Genomic DNA, 22,678 nt, shown 5'->3' on the forward strand with positions numbered 1-22,678 from the left:
GGCCTCTTAAAATGAGTAGGAAAACATGCCCTCCTTTTTTTTTTTTTTTAATTTTCTGGAAGAGATTAGGAAGAATTGGTATTTATTTTTTAAATGTTTGTTAGAATTCACTAACCCTCCACACACTTAGCGTTCCTTTTTCTCATTGCTGATTGTTTAGTGACTTTTCTGCAGCAATTATGTAAAGTCTGTCTTCATTGTCATGTCTGGCCACTGCGGTCTGTTGGGTTAGCTTAGTATTCAGGTAACAATTGAACAGACATTTCCAAATGCCTGGATCCTGTATTTTTTAAATTTTTTTTTAGATTTTATTTATTTGAGAGAGAGAGAGAGATCACAAGCAGGGAGGAGGGGCAGAGGGAGAGGGAGAAGCAGACCCCCCTGCTGAACAGGGAGCCCAATGTGGGGCTCGATCCCAGGACCCTGGGATCATGACCTAAGCCAAAGGCAGATGCTTAACCGACTGAGCCACCCAGGCGCCCCTCGATCCTATATTTTTGACCCTTTGCTGAGGGGTTTACATAGGGCCTCAAGGTGAGCCAGAGGTGAAAGATTAGGGTCTTCTCAGGTCTGTCCTGGACATGTGCATAGCCCTGGACATGTATGTGTCCTCTTAGATGGCCCACGAATATGTCAGGTTTTTCCAAAACACCGGATGGGCATATCATTTCTTTAAGTTTTTGGCTAGTCCCTGATCTTCCCCTCCTGGTATCAGCACCTCAGGCAGCTGCAATATTAAATCATTGCTGCTGATTATTTCTGGAAAATGTCCTATGGATAGGGTTTTTCCCACTGAGTGAGCTCTAAGTGAGGTCAGATAACAACACGCCCTGCAAGTGGGGTTTTTCCATGGAGCTGTCAGCTCAAGTAGTGACAGTTCTCTGCGGATGAGAATGGTCTTTTTGAGAAGCTCCAAACCCAGTCTTCTCTTTCCAGTGGCTGCTAGGCTACTGGTTTTCATAGCTACCACAGACATGGGGCAAGGATGATGGGAATAGGGTGAGTTAAAATGCCACAAAACGCTGCTGCTACTGAGATTCAGATGTTTTTCTTAAATAAGTACTCTTCACATTATTGTAGGCCTTTGGTTAATTTTCCAGAGTTCTGTAAAAATTGACTTTGACAATTTTTGCTACTGTTCTCGTTGCTTTTATGGAGGAGCCAATTTTCAGAGCTTGTTACTCTGCCATTCCAGAAGGCCCTCCACCTTGTTTTAAACACCCCAAACATTTTAATTTTTATCTTATTCGAGACCAAATATAGTTAGATTTTACTAGCCTTTTATCTGTTTTCACAAACTGAACACACCTGTGAACTTGTACCCAGAATGTTCTTCATGCCCCTTTCCAGTCACTAAGTATCCCTCCTCCAGGATAACCTGTTTTTAAACTTGGTATAATTTGATTTAGTATATATTTTTTTGTGTCTGGCTTCTTTCACTCAACATTATGTTTATGAAATTCATTCATGTTGTCGGATGCAATTGTCCATTCATCCTCATTGCTCTAATATTCCATTGTATGAATATGCCACAATTTATCTATTCTTCTTGGGTGGACATTTGGATCGCTTACAATTTAGAGTTGTTACAATGCATTCTTGCACATGTATCTTTGTATATATGTGTACATTTTTGTTAGATATATACCTAGAAATGGAACACCTGGGTCATTTGTTATATGAATGTTAAATGTTTGTGGATACAGTCAGTTTTCAATGTTGGTATACCAATTTACATTCTCACAGTAGTGTGTAAGTATTATATTTACTCAATATCCTTGCCATACTTGGTATTATTTGACTTTTTCATTTTAATCATTCTGCTGAGTATGTGTGGTATCACATTATGACTTTAATTTGAACATAATGCATTTGGCCCATTTTCATAGTGTTATCTGCTTTTTTCTAATCAATTTGTAGGAATTCTTTTTTTTCCTTAAAAATTTTATTTATGAGAGAGAGAGAGAAAGAGAGGATGAGCTGTGTAGGGGGAGAGGGAGAGGGACAAGCAGACTCCTCACTGAGCACGGAGCCTGACAAGGGGCTCCACGTGGACTCAATGCCGGGCTCGATCCCAGGACCCCAAGATCATGACCTGAGCTAAAGTCAGACCCTTAACCGACTAAGCCACCCAGGCACCCCAATTTGTAGGAATTCTTTACATATCCTGTATACCAATATATTCTGTATGGGTTTACAAATATTTCCTTCCACTCTGTGACTTGCCTTTTTCCTCTTTAAATGGTGGTGTTTGATAAAGAGAAGTTATTAAATTCAATGTAATTTTATTTATCAATATTTTTTGCTTTATGTTTAGTACTTTTTCTTTCCCGTTAAGATTTTGTACTGACTCAAGGAAATCAAATGCAATCAACCGATTTAATTTTTTTCCTGTAAATTTTTTTTGAAAAATCCTATGATTTATGCAGAACATTTTAGACTCCCTTGAAGAACAGCAGTGCTTTCCCAAGAGTATATTTTTTGAACAACTCTCCTCTTTCATTTACAAAAGCATCCACCAAACATCAAGCCTTATATAACTCCATTCCAGAAGATTTTTTGTTCTGTCCTATCAAACCCAGCAATTCCATTGAGTATATTTCTCATCCCATTTGTTCCTACTCACCCATCTGCTCTATTTTCAGAGATAACAGAGCCTAACTAATTAGATGTGAAGTTCTCTAACTTTCTGCTCTCCACTCCTATCTCATAAGATAGATCCTCGTCTGTATTTAATTCCCCTCCCCCTGCTTCAGTGGAAGACATTTTATAGAAAGTAGGTCTATCCCACCTTAAAAAAATAAATAATTTTTTTTTATTCTCTAACCCGTGCTAGCTATTCCCATCTCTCTCCTTCCTGAAAAAAGAAATATCTTACATATTTGATAAAATTGCATGGAACTAAATATACCCACACAATGAATGCATGTAATACTGGTGAAATCTAACTAGGGCAGATGGATTGTATCCAATTCAATTTCCTGGTTGTGATATTATAGTATAGTATAGTATAGATATATATAGTATAGTATATATATGTGATATATAGTATAGTATAGTATAGTTATGCAAGATGTTGCCATTGGGGGAAACTAGGTGAAGGTATATTGGGTTGCACTGTATTATTTCTTACAGCTATACATGAATCTACAATTATCTCAAAATAGGAAGTTAAAACAGAAGTCTTTCTAAAAGTTATCTGTAATAATAACCACCATTTATTGAGTTCTTGCTGTGGGCTAGGTACTGTTCTAAGCACTGACAGGTGGTTACTATTGTTAACCTCATGTTATAAATGAGAAAGCTGGGGCACAGCGTGAAGCCGCTTTACAGGGTCACCCAGCTCATAGCTGGCAGAGTTAGCAGTCAGATCCAGGCAGCCTCATTCCAAAGGCGGAGCTCTGAGATGCTCTGCTCTACTTCTTGTGTAACTGTCTTCGTATCCTGTCACACTTCAGCCCACCCCTCTATAATTTAGCTTCTCTCCCAGTCACTCCCCTGACTCTGCTTTGCCTGGATCACCAATAAGTCTGTTGCTAGGGGCGCCTAGGTGGCTCAGTCAGTTAAGTGTCTGCCTTCAATTCAGGTTGTGATCCTGGGGTCCTGGGATCGAGCCCCGCATTGGGCTCCCTGCTCAGCGGGGAGTCTGCTTCTCCCTCTCCCTCTCCCCCTCCCCACCTCCACCCCCCCCATTTGAGCTCTCTCTCTCAAATAAATAAATAAAATCTTTAAAAAAAAATGTCTGTTGCTAAATCGAATGGGTTCTTTTTTGGTCCTTACCTTTCTTCCTGCAGCCTTTGATATTGTTCATACATTCAGTAAATATTTATGGAGCACAGTGTGCCAGACTGTTTGACGGCAGTGAACCAACCAGGCAAAGCTGCCTGCAGCTGAAGGATGTGTATGTCTTTACTTGGTACAGTTAGGGAGTCAGAATCTTCGGTCACTGCTGACTTGTTTGTGGGTGGTCAACAAGCCACCTTCTGTGTTCCATGTTTTTTTTCTCCCCGCCCATGGCTAAAACAGATCATATGGTTATTTTTATTTGTTTTGCAACATGTAGTCAGAATTACTATATTTAGATACCATTTTCACTTTTCCCCGGATAGAAATCTGAACCTTTCTGAGCAGTTGTCATGAATATGGATAAATTAAGAGAGCCAAATCCTGAACTATACTACCCCTTCTTATATAATTATTAATGATAGATTATGAAAATCGCCTTTGCCTTTTTCCTGCCTTTTTCTGTATAAGAATAATTTAGTTTAATTTTATGCCCCCTTATTTGGAAATACCAGGAAGATCTCTACAGAATATTAAATAAGTTTCATTCTATATGTTCAAATAAAAAGCTACTCTGAGGAAAATACTTTATTTCATGAAGACATCATGGTAGCTTCTTGCATATCACCAAAACTGACTACTTAAGCCTGAGTCGAAGGGAAGGAGTCATCTTGTCTCCTTCCACATATGCATGGTTGTTTTCTGTATTTTCATTCCTTTCCCTAATTCAGTAAAGAAGAAAAAAATTTCTCCTACTTCTTCATGCCAAAAAAACAACTCTTGTTTTATTAGTTCTAATGGGAATGTGTTTTGCTTGATGATTGGAAGCAACCATAATCCTCTTGCTTCCATCCAGGGTAACTGTTTTTGTCTGATAGCTGTTTGTTTACAGCACAAGTTAGCAATTTGTATGGACAGCGCTGCTCTGAATGAAACCCAAATGCCTCTTGGAAGAAAGAAGACGGATTCAGCCCAGCAACTTGCAAAATTTTAAAAACAATTCCTTGTCAAACATGTGAAAAACAACTCTTCTCTCTCCACGACTTAAGGAAAAAAATGAGAAACTATCTTACACCAGATGGTGATTCCTTGCTAGTAAAATAGGCCTGGGCTGACTCGGCTCCATCCCTTTATGTTCCCTTTACAAAACCCACAAAGAACACATTTGGGGCCACTTTTCAGAGTTGGCAACAGTCTCTGCGTTTTAAGGAAATCATATGGACACACACACAAAAAAGCCACAATGGATGAAGGGCTCGGGATCCCCAGAGTCCAGAAACGGATACATAGGCCTTAAATTCTAGGTCATCAGTTCGAACCTGGCCTGGACCCAAGAATATCCCATCTGTTGCCAGGTTTGGTTACTTGATTAAATTTGGTTAAAGCAAATTGAGAAAAGGTTATATTTTCTTGTTCACTAAACCTCTTTTTTAAAAAGAAGAAGAGGAAGAAGGAGGAGGAGGAAGTTGAGGAGGAAGAAGAGGGGGAGATGAGGAAGAAAGAAAAAAAGAAAGAGAAGAATTGAAACTGTAAAAAAAAAACTACCCTTTGGGATGATAAAGTGATTCTTAAATTTGAAATTACTGCAGGTCTAAAAGATTCAATCATTAATTTTAAGGCCAGTACCTTTCTGTACTATTTACATGTAAGGTATTAGAGTGGCTTTCGTATATTTAGACATTATTTAGAGAGGATTTGAATGTGTGTGTGTGTGTATATGTGTGTGTGTGTGTATGTGTGTGTGTATGTGTGTGTGTGTGTGTGTGTTAATTACCTTGGCTTTTTAAAGCTGGAATAGATGCCTCAGGGCACAATGAGACCCTCTCCCTGAAGATGTTGAAGCAGAGTCTGCTCAGCCACTTGCTAGGGATGTTGTGAAGAAGATTTAAGCACTAGAATAATTGTAGTTTTAAATTTTTCTTCTTCATCTAAAATCCCATGCATTATGAATCAGTCCCCTTTGCCTGTCATTTTTTAAATTACCTTGATTTGGGGTATTTCCAGCCACTTGAGGTAATACCTGTTGTCTGTTTAGTTTTGCCTTATTTGCAAGAAACCATTGACTGCCTTCACTAATGTCCTGTTTTATTTCTTTAGGTGTCTGAACACACACAATTAAGTTGGATCCTCACCTGCATGGTCAGATTACCCCGGTTACAGCATTTACACCAGTGGAAGGTAAATGCCAGTGATCTGATTAATAAACAAAAAGGAGTTCAAAGTCCCCGTTATGACTATTTTTTTCTTCCCCTGTTTATTTTTGTGTTCTGCTCTGGGAATCCTGAGTTTAGTGGCCTCCCTGGTCTGTTACTCACTAGTGGCCCGAACAGCATCTTAACTTCTCCGCCTCGGGGTATTAAATGGAAAGTAAGAGGGTTCTCCAGGATTCCAACTTAAAAACAGGGTAAAAATATCCACATTATTAACTGTTTGATTTTACCTGTAGGTCGAATCAGAGTGATCTTTGGATAGATTTGGTAATGACTTTGGACCTACCACATTATAATTAACAAACAATTGCAATTTCTGGATTACTGGACCCCAAAGTTGCCTGCCATCGCCATGTAATTAGCCAGCAGTAAGTCTGGAATGTTTTCAGTGTGCGGAGAAGGAACAACATATTTTATTTAACATTTAAACAAGTTGAGTCCAGGCAACAGTTCAAACCCACAGCAAAATTGAGGTTGTACTTCTTCTAGGAAGTTCAACTGAGAAAGATAAATTGGATAATTCATAGTACTTCATTTCCATTTATTTTTGCAATTGGATAACCTGAGGGTAGGTAGCCCCGAAGTGCGTCAACACTAAATTTCAGTTTCAGGCTTCTTTCCAGCATATTTTTAGGGCCGTTGGTTTCTTCAAAAGCTGGTTCAGAAGCCTCCAGATCCGTCGCAGAGAGAAACAGAGCTTCTTAAGTGACCGTGCCGAAATAAGAGGTTAAGTGGTAATGCTGCAGAATCATTACCTGCCAGGGATTAGAAACAAAATTTTGTAATGTTCTCTACCATATTTTGGTTTCAGCCAAGACTTTCTCATTTTATCAAAATACTCTAAGTTGAATACTGAGATCCTTTTCAGAACTGAATACTAATTTAATGGGAAATGTTCCCACTTTAAAATCGTGTCTGAGGACCTACTGATAACACATGACTAGAGAATGCACTAACTCAGGTTTCCCCCACTATTCAAAACTAGAGCATCCCAATGAAACCGTTCATAAACCAAAATGGAGCAGAGCCAAGAAACAAGTACCATTTCATAAAGGCGAAAATCCTCTTCTGGTTTCTTTCAGTTACCGAAAGCAGGCACTAATACATGTCTTTCGGAAAAGCAAAGTGGCATAATGAGAAGTTTCAGGGAGCAGGGGAAACCTATATTCTGGAGAAGCCTTCCCACCAGGCTGTGATTTTTTTTTTTTTTAAAGGACTATTTATTTTTTTTTAGAGAGAGAGAAAGAGCGTGAGCAGGGGGAGGGGCAGAGGGGTGGAGAGACAGAGAAGCAGACTCCCCACTGAGCACAGAGGCAAAGCAGGGCTCCATCTCACTCCTGAGGTCATGACCTGAGCCGAAACCAGGAGTGGGTCGCTCAACTGACTGAGCCACCAGGCACCCACTGTGGTATTTTATTTGTGGGAAAAAACGTGGATTTCAAATGCCAGCCTTATCCTAGAGCATGTTACTGCCTTCTCAGGTCATTCCTTCCTTAGCAAATACTGGCGGTGCCTTCTGCAACTCTCAGACCACACGAGGGGCTGGAGGTACAGCAGTCAGCAGGACAGACGGACGCACCCACTTTCATGAGGCTTGCAGTCTCTTTGGGCAGAGACAGTTGCACAAGCAGTCAAGAAGTGTGAAAAGTGATCAGAGGGAGGGGTCCCAGTACTGGAGGAGGATCTAAGAGCACCTAGCTTGGTTTTGATTAGGGGGGAATAGTAGGGTAGAAAGGTGGGGTCAGGGCTGCTGAGGTCACGGTTATTTGGAGGATTCCACAGGGGGTAACACAGATGGGAGGCATCTGGGGCACATAATAGGCACTCAGTAAATATTAATGCTCTCCACATCTCCCCTCTTCCTTTGTAATTTCAAGACCCAGTATTCTTTTTTTTTTTTTTTAAGATTTTATTTGTTTATTTGAGAGACAGAGAATGAGAGACAGAGAGCATGAGAGGGAGGAGGGTCAGAGGGAGAAGCAGACTCCCTGCCGAGCAGGGAGCCTGATGCGGGACTCGATCCAGGGACTCCAGGATCATGACCTGAGCCGAAGGCAGTCACTTAACCAACTGAGCCACCCAGGCGCCCTCAAGACCCAGTATTCTAATATAAAAAGACTATAAATCTTTGGGAACCCTCCTACACTGTTGGTGGGAATGCAAGCTGGTGTAGCCACTCTGGAATACAGTATGGAGGTTCCTCAAAAAGTTGAAAATAGAACTACCATACGATCCCACAATTGCACTACTGGGTATTTACCCCAAAGATACAAATGTAGGGATCCAAAGGGGTACATGCACCCTGATGTTTATGGCAGCAATGTCCACAATAGCCAAACTGTGGAAAGAGCCAAGATGTCCATCGACAGATGAATGGATAAAGAAGAAGTGGTATATATATATATATACAATGGAATATTATGCAGCCATCAAAAGGAATGAAATCTTGCCATTTGCAACGACGTGGATGGAACTGGAGGGTATTATGCTGAGCGAAATAAGTCAATCAGAGAAAGACATGTATCATATGACCTCACTGATATGAGGAATTCTTAATCTCAGGAAACAAACTGAGGGTTGCTGGAGTGGTGGGGGGTGGGAGGGATGGGGTGGCTGGGTAATAGACATTGCAGAGGGTATGTGCTATGGTGAGTGCTGTGAATTGTGTAAGACTGTTGAATCACAGATCTGTACCTCTGAAACAAATAATACATTATATGTTTAAAAAGAAGAAGAAGAAGATAGCAGGAGGGGAAGAATGAGGGGGGGAAATTGGAGGGGGAGACGAACCACGAAAGATGATGGACTCTGAAAAACAAACTGAAGGTTCTAGAGAAGAGGGGGGTGGGGGAGAAAAAAAAAGACTATAAATCTAATGCAGTAGCAATTTTTAAAAATTGAGTTCTTTTCCCATTTGCTCATTGCCAAATTAAACTTTTATTATCTTTATCCTGCGATCGTTGCAAACTGGGCTTTATCATGGACACTGCAATAAAGAGATGTACTGAAGGAATTATATATTCAAACTTCTAAATTTCCTTTAGCATTCGTTGCTAGAAGCCAGAAACTACTTGAAGTAACCAGAAGAGTTAAATTTATACCTAAATGGTGGAACATTGACATTAAGATGGGTAAAGAGAGAAGCTGATGCTTTTCAGAGCCAGACTCAAAGGGTGTGTTGGCTGGGGCAGCCCGAGCTGGGAGCCCATGAACTTGGTCCTCAGAATCATGCAAGTTTATATATTCAGTTGAGTTCATTTAGAAATAATCAGGCCTCAGGGAGGTGATTCATATTAACTAAATGAATAATATCTACACACCAAAATCACCATTTATCATTTTACAAGAGATGATAGGCTTAGGCCTTGGAAGCAATGACCAGTAAACATCACACGGTCTTCCCCAATTGGTAGTTCTACCCAGAGAGCCAAAGTACCTGTTAGCAATGCTCAGCTGTAGCAGGGAATTGGCATCACGAGGGGCTTCTGTTGAGTGGGTACATACTCGTAGCTTATAGTTGGCATCCATTAATTAAATCCTTCTAGTATCACCTCTGGTGTTACTATCAGCTTCCCCATTAAGGAAATATTTTAGCCTCTACGGCTTGTCCTGTTCACTGGAATCGCTTTATCCCTCTGTTGTCAGTACCTACAGGTCAAGACAGGTTCATAACTGGTTCGATTAAAATTTCTCTTCGTTTCATTTTTTAAATGCCGTGACTTTTGGTGTTTTGGTTTTTTAAGTGTGATTTGGGGATGCCATTACATTATTTTTTGTCAGTAGCGCAGTGGGGGACTTTCTGGGAAGTTTCCGCGGATATAACAATATGGCTTTTGATGTTAACTTGTCAAATTAATTAATAATGGAGTTTATCTGATTTGGAACCTAGAGACTCTTCTCCCCTGGCTTTAATTAAATGCACCCAAAATAGTGGCAGTGTGGGACCCAATATGGGGGCAGTGGTGAAGCGGCTTTCCCTTATTCCTGCCTGAGCCTGCAGCAGGGAGCCAAGGCAGCCCCCTGGCTTTTAGTGTTGCTAAAAGGAACTGAGATATAATGGTGGTACAGTAGCTTCAGACTACCCTTGGCTTGCTTTAAAGATTGCTTAATTTAGCGGTATCATTAGGTTCACGTCCGATTTCTTTGCCTCCTTTCTTTTCACTGGACAGGTGAAGATTGCCACGCAGAAGCATGGCGGGACTGTGGGCCTGCTCATGTACCCGGTGCTCCAGGCAGCCGACATCCTGTTGTACAAGTAAGGAACAGAGTGCACCCCTGGTCTTAGGCATACTGACAAGAGAGTGTTTGAGCCTATCCCAGGAAGATTTGGCTCACGGGGAAGGGGGATATGGAAAGGATTGTGCGAATCAGTGTGCCTCTATTCCCAGTAATAGGTACAACATGATAGAAGTTATGTTTTACTGTGAAACTAGTAACAGGGCTAACACTTACACAGCACTTACTATGTGTTGGAAACTGTTATAAGTGCCTGGCAGACATTCACCCAGTTAATCTTCACAACCACCTTGTGAAAGTTGCACGACTATCATCCCCATTTTATAGGTGAGGAAATTAAGGCACGGAGTGCTTAGTCCCTTGCCCAAAGTCATGTAGCTAGCAAAGCTTGGACCCAGGATTTGAGCGTAGAAAGTTTGGGTAAAGGGTTGTTGTGCTCTTAACCACTATGTAATATATACTTCCCTGGTAATAATTAAGCTTCAAGAGTTTTCAGTGTTGATTTCTCGTACAATCTAGATGCTAAAGCAATGCTGTGTAATAGAACTTGCCTGCAATTATGGAAATGAATCTGTGCTTTCCAAGACCTTAGCTGCTAGCCACAGGACATGTTGACAGAAGAACTGAATTTTAAATTTTATTTAATTTTAGTAATTTAAATGGAAATAGCCACCTGTGTCTGGTGGCTCCTGTATTAGATCAGCAGTTGAGAGCAAGTTTTTCAACACGTTGTAGGGTACCCTACTTTTCCTGGACCCATAATCCCTCTAGTCAGTCAATGCTGTCCTTTACAGGCCTCAAACCCTATAACCAGAGGATGCTGAGGCCTGCCCTCTCTGTACTTCTGACCCCATCCCTCTCCCAGTCCTTGCCTGCCATCCCCACATCACCTCCCTGGCCCCCCATTTGGCCTTCTAGAGATAAAGCTTCCCAATCAGCGTGCACGCATAGCCAAGCCTTGCTTCTGAGGAAAAGGAGAAACTCTGTCAATCGGTTTTTCCCCTAAAGTCTTGACCCTGCAAAAGTGATTCTTCCCTAGGAAAACTAGAATTCTTTGCATGTAAATACGATAATAGCATGGAGATGACAGTATATGCACCTTGTAGTATGACCCCAGAGCCCTTGTGCCATTATGATGGAAACAGCTAGAAGAATAGCTGCTTAGCTTCACAAATCAGGAATGTCCTTTAATACATGCAGGCTATCTTTAACTCTGATTAAAACATATATGTAAGGATTGTGTGTTGTTTGTTGTATTAATTTGAATGCTGGATTCCTAACAGCATTTATTACTTATAGTAAGTAACTTTTGACTTATCCTGGGAAATCTACAACACTTTCCTCCAGGAGTAGCAAATGAAAGTCTAATAAAGGTCTAATAAATTTCCCAGCAAAGTAGCGTGTTTTCTCACCTGTAAAATGGGAATACTAATTATCCTGCACAGGATTAGTCAAAGATTAAAATGAAATATGGGCCAGGCAGTGCTGTGACTGGGAGCTGTCACTTGGTCATGCTTGGTGATGATTGTCTCTAATGATCATAGTCTTCTGTCAAATTTCACTTTCAACGGGGACTTTTTTTTTAATTTTTTAAAACTTTTAAATTTTTTTTTTTTTTAAGAAAGAGAGAGGGGTGGGGGCAGGGGCAGAGGGAGAGGAAGAGAGGGAATCTTAAGCAGGCTCCACACCCAGTGTGGAACCCGACACGGGGCTCGACCTCATGACCCTGAGGTCATGACCTGAGCCGAAATAAGAGTCGGACGCTTAACTGACTGAGCCACCCAGGCACCCTGGGGGACTTCTTTATAGAAGCAAAGGCTGAGGTTTGTAAGCACCAGGATATGGAAGCATACGAGCACGGTAGATTTCCTTAACAGTTCAAGAGCTGTCGTACGAGAGTCCTCTAAGCTCAGAGCTGTGAAAAAGAGTAAACTTGAGCAAGAGTGATTGTCCCCTTTGTGATACCATGGAGCACAGAGTGGGGAGGAACTTTGCTGAGGCTCTGCTTCAGTTCCCTAGCTTTATAAACACAGCCCAGTGAGGGTAAGCAATTTACCCAAAGCTGCACAGCCATTCAGTGGACAGTGGCACATCTGAGCCTGGTTATGGTCTCCTGAGGCCTGGTGCTGACCTTCCTTAAGGAGCCAGTAGTTATGTTCAGGGGGCGAGATCATCACGTAAACAACCAGGGCAATACAAGACCATACATACTAAAGTGATGATGAATTAATTTTTAACCCATTGCCCAAAATACAATTAGCAGAATGATAAAATCCTACAGTTTCTTTCATCTATAAAGTAGGGGCAAATGAGACATAGCTCAAGGGGTTATTAAATAACTTATGTATGAATTGTTACCACCTAGCATATGCTCAGTACAAACAACAAGCAACATTTTAAAAGGTTGACATTGGCAAAAAGTAGCTCCAGATCCCCAAATCTGACACATACTCTACCTGTTTTCAAGCCAGGCCTGAGGTTGTGAATGTCTTCTTCTCTTACAGAAAGCAGTAATTATTTCAGATGTGGCTGGTAAACTCAAGCTTTCGGCAGCTTCCTGTCTCTCTCTGCCCTGACATCAGCAGGTTCTCACAGTTGGTTAATGCTTCCAAGGATAAGTTACCCCCCAGGTAACTTCCAGCCTCAGTTACCCTCCAGCCAACTCCTGGGAAGCAAAGAAATTCCCATACTATAAATATTCCTTCTTTAACTCTTACTGATCCATTTGGTGGTTAGCATATATACTATGCCATGAAATGAAATACCATGAAATACCATGAATGCCATGAAATACCTTTCTTTTTCCTATTTTCTGAAAGGAGGACTATGGTAGCAGATCGTTATGTATTTCCATCAGGTTTCTGATATTTTACATATAATTGATTAAACAGAGAAAAGTATTTAAAGTATTAAAACCAGGTAATTACCTACGTTCAAGACAACTGCCTCCCACCTTAGCCTAGCAACTAGTCTACCTGCAATGCCATAATTAGATCCTGGGCATGGGACGGAAAACTGCATGCTCCTTTGCTTAAGAGAAAGCCCTACATTTGGTCTCAGGCCAGACCTCCTGCCTCTGGCCACACATGCTCCAGCTCGTTGGCTCTGGGCCTTTGGGCTCTTTTCTTCTGCCCTCCTCCTTCAGACTGGCCCTGTGGGTGCCGTTGCCACACACACGTATCCCACATTTCCTGGGCATGTGTGTCATTTGGACCCCTCCAAAGCATGCAGACAAGTACAGTAAAATCAGTTCTGGTTTACAGCAGCATTTTAACGTACATTTCTCATCTGTTTCATTATGCTTCCTCCAAGCTTAGAAATGCCTAACTGCTTCCTAATATGGAGCAGCGGCAGGACTCAAGCCCAGGTCTGATTTTTAGCCTGTACTGTTGTTTTCCCTGTAACATAGCTCAAGCACTTGGGGTATTCTTTGTTTGGTTTTATTTCAGATAAGCCTGGATTTTGAAACCGGTCATAGCCAGAATGTCTATGAATATTTATGTCATAAATATAGATAGATAGTTACAAACAAGCAAGTTAGATGGATTCAAAAAACATTTGTATCTTCTCCCTCGAGCAAATTCTATGTGGCCTCTTCACGAAATGTTGATGCGGAGCGTGTGTAGCTTTCGTGTTTGCTTTTGTCAAAATCAGCATTGGAATAAGTGGGACATGGTGGGCCAGAGAATAGACATGAGGGGAGGGAATGAAAGGGGGGCCTTCCAGATAAGTGTATGAAAGATTTATTTCATTGTTTTGGTAGAACTTGGTATGAAACCCAGGAATGGAAAGCTGAGACCATCTTAAGCTTGAGAGTATCATAAAATAGCAGATATTTGAAGAGAGACAAAATACTCAACAAAGCATTTGCTCCAAGTTTTTATTTTGTGTCTGTATTCTTTTTCTGAATATCCAATTTCAAATAACTGGCTATATATTAAGTAAATGTTTCTCCCTTTCTTTCTCTCTCTCTCTCCACACACACACACACACACACACACACACACACAGTTTTTATTAACATGCAGCAAATACATGTTAAGTACCTGCAATGCTGCTAATCCAGAGAAAGGCATTCTGCATGGACTTGAGTGAAGGGAAGGAAGGAATTAACATGAGGTGAGCATTCATTGTCAGGTGTTACACACACGTTATCTATTCAGATTCTCAGAGCAGCTCTGCAAGATAGGAAAGGATAGTATCCCCAGTTTACAGATAAAGAAAGGAAGTTTTAGAGAGTTACTACTAAGTCTGCTCAAACAGAGATGAGAGCGATTACCTGGGCTAACCAGTGTCTCTTTTCGAGAACACAAACGGAGAACTATGGGAAGGGGATAAGATGATAGTGAAAGCAAAAGCTGACATGACATAAGAAAATGAGCTGTGAGTAAGCAGAACCAAAGCCAACCAAAAACAAAGCATAGAGAGTATGATGACTGGTCAGAAGCTTCACACTTGGTAATTCCAGAGAAGAGGTGAGTCGACCGTAACGTCTGAGGATCAGATCACTGCCGTTGAGGACAATCGAGATAATTCATTCCTAAAACTGCTTTGGAGACCTCCAGTTCTTGAATTACATCCTTTCTCTGTGAGGCCAGACTGCCCCGAATTTTTATGAGATCCTGAAGCCTGCCAGCCAAACCTCATTCCAGCCATCCATATACTCACCCACAACTGCCAAGCAGTAGTGTGTCTTCTCTTTCTCTTTCACTTTCCAGCTCTGGGGCAAGTGCGTATGGTAAACCAGAAGCCTATGGACATGTAGTTTCCAGGCCGCAAGCCCCTGGAAATCGACAAATAGCATAGAAGGGAGAGGGTGGTGCTGAGATGACTGCAGATTATCCAAGACACCCTCCTGAAAGCATTGGGAAGCTCTTTGTGATTTTCAGGACAGAGTGAGATGATCTGATGTATACGTTTAGAAATGAACTGATTAAAATATAGAGAATGACCTGCAGGGGGACAAGAGCACCTGGGGCAGTCTATTCAGAGGCTCTTTCACTAGTCTGTTTGGACCATGACAGTGTCAGTGAAGATAAAGGCAGTAGGCAAATGTAGGAGACTTTAGGAGATAAAATGGATAGAGTTTCATAATGGATTGGATGGGTATGAGAAGGAGGTCTCAGCTGACCCCACATTTCTGACTTAGGCGGTTGGATTGATGGTGTTGCCATTCATGGAGATCGGGAACACTGAAAGAGGACTAGGCAGAATTTATAGCTTCGTGTGGTGTTTTCTCTCCTCCTGGAGGCTGTAACTCCCTAGAGGGTAAAAACCTTCACTGTATCTCTCACAGGGCCCAGCACCAAGCCATGCACATCATAGGTGTTCAGGAAATAATTCCTAAATTAGAGAGTCATTACGGCATATCCAACAAGCTCTTGGTGATCAGGAGTTCATCCTTCACGAAAGGAGAAACAGCGCCAAACTCCACCCCACCCAGGCTGGTTAAAGGCAGCAGCACTGAAAACTCACAAACACAGCCAAAGTAGGAAAAAAAATAATAATAAGAGACCTAATCTCTGTGAGCAGATATATGTAGGCAGTGATTATTCATCTGGACTCTAATTCTGCCGGAGGGTGGGGTGGATCCCAAGTAAACGTGAATATGACAAGGAACAGAGTGGAAGAAAAAAAGGAGTTAGTCACCAAAGAAGATCAGACGCATTAAGTGACAGAAGTTATAACAATCAAAATTATGAAAAGCTTTTGTTTTATGTTGTGTCCAAAGAAGAAGCACAGTCAGGATAAGAAAAAAAAAAAAAAAAAGAAAGAAAAGAAAAGAAAAAAGATAAGAAAAGGGAAAAAAGAAAGAAAAAGAAAGAAAGGGAAAAGGAGAGAAAAGAAAAGAAATGGGGAAAAAGAGAAGGCATTAATATGGATATCATTACGTAGGGTATAAATTTTAAAAGAGCAGCTCTAAATTATTTGAAGTGCAAGGAAGACAATGAGGAGAAAGGTTGAAAATGTGAAGGGAATAAGCCCCATAAGTGAGCAGAATCAAAGACAGGCTGAATTCACGTAAAGTGTAAACTCAATGGATGAGAAGTAGGAGCCAAGATAAATTATAGGAGGTGAAAACAGCAGTAGGAGCAGAGGGAGGAAAGACTAGAAACAAACAAACTAAAATCAGATGAAAAAGCCAAGTGGAGCAATAGGACCAGGTGAAAAAAATTAAAATTTTTTAATCCCCCCTTTTTTTAAAAAAAAAAGCAAAAGCTCACAGAATTGTAAGAAAAGAGGCAAGGATCTCACAGAAAGCAAAGACACATGTAGAGTCATTATGAAAACTAAATGTGTTTTCTGTTTAGTTTGGTTGCTTTGTGGATCTGGAACCATTTTGACATGTGGAAATATTCATTTTGATGTGCCTAAAGTGTATTGATTATGGTAATTGTTTTCTCTGTGTTAGCTGCAGTCCATTGTGATTTCCTACGGGCTACTGTAATTGCTTTTTAACCTGCCCTGTTAGTTAATTTGGTGTGGGGGAGTCGGAGTGACCGCTGCACCTCAGCCTCACTGGAACACAAGGCAGGAGTAACAGAGTCCAGTCAAAGAGGGGAGACTTAGAAAGGTGGGGCTGTGTGCCTGTACCTCGAGAGGAGCGCATGCGGGCTGCTGGGCACTAAGGGAAGCATAAAAAGGAACATTTTGGTTTTGGTTTTACCACTTATGAAGCCAGTGACTTTCTTCTGATCCAGGCTGTGTGGAAGAGAGCAGTGGACAAAGCCCTAACGATCATTATGTTGAATTTCCTAAATTCATGTATGACCTTAGAAGAGAAACCACTTCCTGATCTATTGTCATGGTCCCTATGCTTTGGCTTTCTTTTTTTTTTTTTTTTTTTTAAGATTTTATTTATTTGAGAGAGAGAGAGAACGAATGCAAGCAGGGGGAGGGGCAGAGGGCGAGGGACAAGCGGACTCCCCACTGAGCAGGGAGCCCGATGCGGGGCTCCATCCCAGGACCCTGAGATCATGACCTGAGCCAGAGTCAGACACTTAACTGACTGAGCCACTCAGGCGCCCCTATGCTTTGCCTTTCCATTCATTATTCTATCTCTGTTTTCCTTAAATTAAAGGGGTTCTCAGAATCCCTATAACATGCTATTAATATTTGGGGATTGCCTAATCAGATCGGTGAACTATCAAATATGTTTCCTATCTGTATCAGGATCGCTGCCCAGATCTGTGACTGTCCCTGAGATTATATGTTAGTATTTATGTTTGTGGTATAAATCACCTATCAAAAAAGGAAAATGATCCTGGTTTGAAGAAAAAGTCACAATGGACCTCACACCGAGGTCCCTGATAGGATCAGTCTTTCACCATTTTGTCCTTCATCAGTTCAGATGTTAATGAATATATATTATATCAATAGCTAGTGTTTATTGAGCTCTGCTGCCAAGTACTATGCTTGGTTATCTCATTTAATCCTCCAAACAATCCTATGAGGTAAGCACCATTATGACCCCCAATTCCAGACAGAGGCTCGGAAAAGTATGAAGCTGGGCTATGGTGACTCCCCTCGTAGGTGGTGGAGCTGTGACAAAAACTCAGGTAGTCTTGACTCCTGAGTCCATGCTGTGATCCTCTATACTGATGACAAACTGATTTCATTATGATTTTTCTCCTGCTATAAAACTATCTAGGTCAGGGCGCTATAAAACTAGGTCAGGGTGCCTGGGTGGCTCAGTTAAGCGTCTGCCTTCGGCTCGGGTCATGATCCCGGGGTCCTGGGATCGAGCCCCGCATTGGGCTCCCTGCTCAACGGGAAGCCTGCTTCTCCCTCTCCCACTCCCCCTGCTTGTGTTCCCTCTCTTGCTGTGTCTCTGTCAAATAAATAAATAAAAATAAATAAAAATAAAACTATCTAGGTCATAGTGCCCTCTTCTTCAGATCATTCCCTTATTCAGTAAATATTTACACTTAATCTTAGCCAAAAGGTCAAGAAACAATTACTTAGGGGCGCCTGGCTGGCTCAGTCAGAAGAGTATGCGATTCTTGATCTTGGGGTTGTGAGTTCAAGCCCCACGTTGGGGGTAGAGATTTCTTAGGAAAAAAAAAGTTCAAAAATAAACGGTGGGGGCACCTGGGTGGCTCAGTGGGTTAAGCGTCTGCCTTCGACTCAGGTCATGATCCTAGGGTCTTGGGATTGAGCCCCACATCGGGCTCCCTGCTTAGTGGGGACCCTGCTTCTTCTCTCTCTGCTGCTCCCCCTGCTTGTGCTCTCTCTTTCTCTCCCTCTCTGTGTCAAATAAATAAATAAAATCTTTAAAAAAAAAAAAAAGGAAAGAATAAGAGGGAGAAACCAACTTTGGAGAGTATGCTTGGGGAAGGCTTCTCTGAGGAGGTGGTATTTAAGCTTAGACCCAAAATAAAGGAGCCAGGGTGCAGGAGCTATGGGAGGAACATTCTAGTAGACTAGAGGAACGGTGTCTTCAACAGACGCAACTACCAGCCTTGTCTGACCTGTAAGCTCTCCAGGATACATGATTTCACTATCTTTATAGTCTAGCAGTGGGAGAGTCAACAGTTTCTCACCAGTTCATTTCAATGTTCTAGTGTAGTTTAGATGTTCTTTCTTACGTTCAGCAGGAAAAAATTAAAAATTGCTGATACTATTTCTGATCTTATTAACATCTTAGTGCATTTCCTTCAAATCAGTTTTTTAAGTTAGTATCTCTTATTTGCATTCCATGTACAGGCTCTAGGCTACAAGTTTTGCATGCATTATTATATTCTCTCTTCACACAACTCCAGGAGTACGCAGTTGTTTTAAAATGAAAAAAAAAAAAACAAGCATAAGGAGGTTAAGTAACTTTCCCAGGCACATGAGCTGGTCAGTGGCAGAGCAGGAACCTGACCCCAGAACTGCCTGACACGAGTCTCCACTCTAACCACTCTGGCTTCTCCTCGGCGTGAGTGCAGGTTATATGTATTTCCCCCAAAATTTATAGCCTGCTGATTTTGTCTTCTATTTTTCCGCATCATTAAATATTGACTGTTTTTCTTGATTCCTTGTTTTCTGTCTCTTGCTATATAGATTGAGCGTTCTTTCCTTTTACCTATTCCAGTGATTCGGAAGGTGTGCTTTCTATGTTTAATTCCAGTAATGATCCTCTTTAAACAAAGACCACCCACTGAGAACAAATAGAGGCTATTTATTCAGAGCTTGCTACAGCAAGGGAAACCTCCACCATGCCTTGGCTTTTGTGTTTCACAGAGACCCAAGGCAGGCAGGGGAGCGGAGAGGCTTTGTAGTGGCAAAAAGGAAGATTCGGGTGTGCTCTGATTTGAGGTTGTTACCACAGGGAGGCTGGAGGCTGGCCAGCTAGAAGGGGGCCTCTTACGTGATTAGTTTGGGGAGTATATTTGACTTTCCCTGGCTGGTGCAAACTTGGAGGAAGCTGACACAGTCAGGGCGTTGGCCATCATTAACGGTCTAGACCATTCTGGGCCAGCTGCTACATAGGTTGGAGTTGGCTTCCTGGACTGGCGGCTCCAGAGGTTTGATCAGGTTTTGTGGTCATATCTTATGGGCCATTGTCTGTTTCTCTCTCACTTAGCAGAAATATTGGAGTCTTTTGTTAATAATTCCAAGTAAGTTGCCTATGGGGCGCCTGGGTGGCTCAGTCGTTGAGGGTCAGCCTTCGGCTCAGGTCATGATCCCAGGGTCCTGGGATCGAGCCCCGCGTTGGGCTCCCTGCTCAGCAGGAGGCCTGCTTCTCCCTCTCCCACTCCCCCTGCTTGTGTTCCCACTCTTGCTATCTCTGTCAAATAAATAAATAAAGTTTAAAAAAAAAAAGAAAGAAAGAAAGTTGCCTATGATAGAAATCCTATGATTTACCCAAAGTCACACAAAATGAGAGTGTCAGTCAGGATTTAAAGCTGGCCTATCCCCAAAGCCTGCGCTCTTAAATGAGTGCTATACTGAACCCCCCCTCCACACACACACACATATAGCCCAACTACATGAGTATTTGAGGGGCTATATGAAAACATAACTAATGTTCAGAGATATTTTTTAATAAATAAAATGTGTTACTTCCATGCAAAAGAAGTGTCAGAGTTGCTTTCAAACCTATTGCTTATTCTAAATTTCAAAACATTTATCAGCATTTCTTAGGACATATATACAGAATTATTTTATGACACAAACAAATATTAGTCTCATTAAATAACAATCATAACTTGCTTTTGGTCAGAAAGTACTGAATGTCTCCACAGGACTTTTGGGTTATTGTAAAAGATAATTTTTTTCACTTGAATCAAAATTTCCCCCTATGTGAATATTCAAAAGAATCTGCTACAAAATCATATAAATTACTTATGGTTCTGTAACTATAGTACAGGAATGTTCTTATGCAGCTATTAAAAAATTCTATTAATGAAGACCACATAGAAACATGGGAAATATCAACTATGTTAACATAAAAGATGGTGTGCATATTATACTGCAGTTATGTAAAAATATGCATCCACATAGACAAGAACAAAGACTGGAAAGTAATTTGCAAAAAGAAAAATAATTGCAAAATAATGTGGGATCTTTCAGATTTTTTCAAAATGTTCTCCAGTGTTTTACCATATTAAAGTAGCTAGTCTGTGTGCTAGACAGCTTTATTAAGTGGACCAGTAGCCTGTGGACAGTAACTCACAAAGGAAATAAGAAGATCTCTGCCAGTTTTTTGGGAACCACTCCTTAACCACGGGGATAAGAGGTTTTCCTCTCCATAACAAAGGAGAATAATTTTCCTTTCCTGAGGCCATTTTGGAAAGCTGTTATTTTTCCATTCAGAATGTGCAATTATCATGTAAATATTCAAGTTCGCTTTCACAGGAGGAACATCAAACTCTTTTGATCAAAAAATGACAGCAATTTATTACCTGTATTATCAAATGTAAACTCCCCAGCCAAGCATTAAAGACTTAAAATCTCTTCTTTCCCCAGGAATACTTCAGGAGAAAGTTTTCCCTGTTAAGACTTCTCTGTAATGGTTAATTCTTCCCTTGTTTGATATACCTCATCGTGATCCAACACCGCAAATTTTATATGTGGGATTAAAATAACTATAAATAAAGCTGCTCTATTCTAGTATTTTTGTCTCGCATCTTTATTTTTTAATAAAATATTACAGGATAAAATTCAGGTCTAAGATTTACGTGTCAGTGTACTCTCCATGTCTCCTACAACTTGACTTTTTTCATTCAACATTGTTTTTGCGATCTGTCTACATTGTACTGATAGATTTGTTCATTTATTTTAAGTTCCCGGTGGCATATTAATTGTGCTGTGATTGCAGTTTACTGGAAAACGAAGGAGCATATTCTAGAAAGATCTTGTTACTCCCCGTATGACAGGGAGGAAAACCTCTTGCCTGAAGAGCTTTCTGCCATCTTTGATTTGAAGGGTGGGGTGGAGTGGCTTTCAAGTGTGAGCACAGCTCTGAAGTAAAAAGCATCTGCTCAAGGCTAGGATAATGTGTGCTGACTGGGTGAGGGGACGAGGAGTGGTTTTAAAATACAGTTATGCTTAGAGCATATGCTCTTTAGGATGCCATTCCTCCCTCCCAGCAAGATCCTGTCACACTGGTGTTGATGGCTGTATTCTTCTACTATGGAAGAAACAGAACTAGAGTAGACAAATGTCTCTTTGGCATTTGTCCGATACATAAAGACTTGGGTCTCAACATTCCCCTCTGGAGTTGGTGAACATTTGTTGAACACCAACAGTGAAATAGGCACAGGAAATGCAGCTGCTTGCAATATCATTTCAGGATAAGCAGGAGCCTTGCTGAGTTTTTCTGTCTTTTATTAAAGGTCCACACACGTTCCTGTCGGGGAGGATCAAGTCCAGCACATGGAGCTTGTTCAGGATCTAGCACGAGAGTTTAACAAGAAGTATGGGGAGTTCTTCCCGGTGCCCAGGTCCATTCTAAGTAAGTAACAGACACATGACTGTTAGATCAGGCCCGGTTTCCAAGACAGGATTGGATAATGGACTGAAGCTTGGAATTTCCTTGGGACAGGCTTCAGGATTTGGAACTAGAATCCCCATCTTTTTCTGTCCTGTGGGATGGGCAGACCTCATTAGATTATTGAATAAAATAGCCAAAAAAGTTTGAAAAGCATGGGAAACACTAAAAATGAAAAATAATCAAATTCATTAAATTATGTAATACATATATATATACACATATTTGGTAAATTATATAATACTTTATATTGAAAAGTATATGTGGGAAAGACTAAAAATGAAAAATAATCATTTTCATTATAAAGCACTATATAATTTACCAATTATATATATTTAATAAATTATATCATACATTATATTGAATAGATATTAATAAATTAATGTATTAACATTATTATATATTAATATAGTAACATATTTAATACTTTATAAGGAATTATATATAATACGTACATATATCCTTCCCTATT

The 22,678-nt window shown here is 40.9% G+C and overlaps 1 protein-coding gene across 2 annotated transcripts in view; it reads left to right on the plus strand.

Moving 5' to 3' along the window:
• Positions 1 to 22,678, plus strand: part of WARS2 (tryptophanyl tRNA synthetase 2, mitochondrial) — a 94,931-nt gene that overhangs the window by 67,353 nt on the left and 4,900 nt on the right. The window contains exons 3-5 of one of the 2 annotated variants that reach the window (XM_036090110.2): positions 5,881 to 5,961; positions 10,163 to 10,248; positions 22,052 to 22,170. In XM_036090110.2, the coding sequence (XP_035946003.1) occupies positions 5,881 to 5,961; positions 10,163 to 10,248; positions 22,052 to 22,170 (286 nt within the window). The remainder of the gene's footprint in view (positions 1 to 5,880; positions 5,962 to 10,162; positions 10,249 to 22,051; positions 22,171 to 22,678) is intronic. The other variant, XM_036090111.2, reaches the window with a different exon arrangement.

Source organism: Halichoerus grypus, chromosome 5, assembly GCF_964656455.1.
Source record: "Halichoerus grypus chromosome 5, mHalGry1.hap1.1, whole genome shotgun sequence".
In the NCBI taxonomy this organism is placed as follows: domain Eukaryota; kingdom Metazoa; phylum Chordata; class Mammalia; order Carnivora; family Phocidae; genus Halichoerus; species Halichoerus grypus.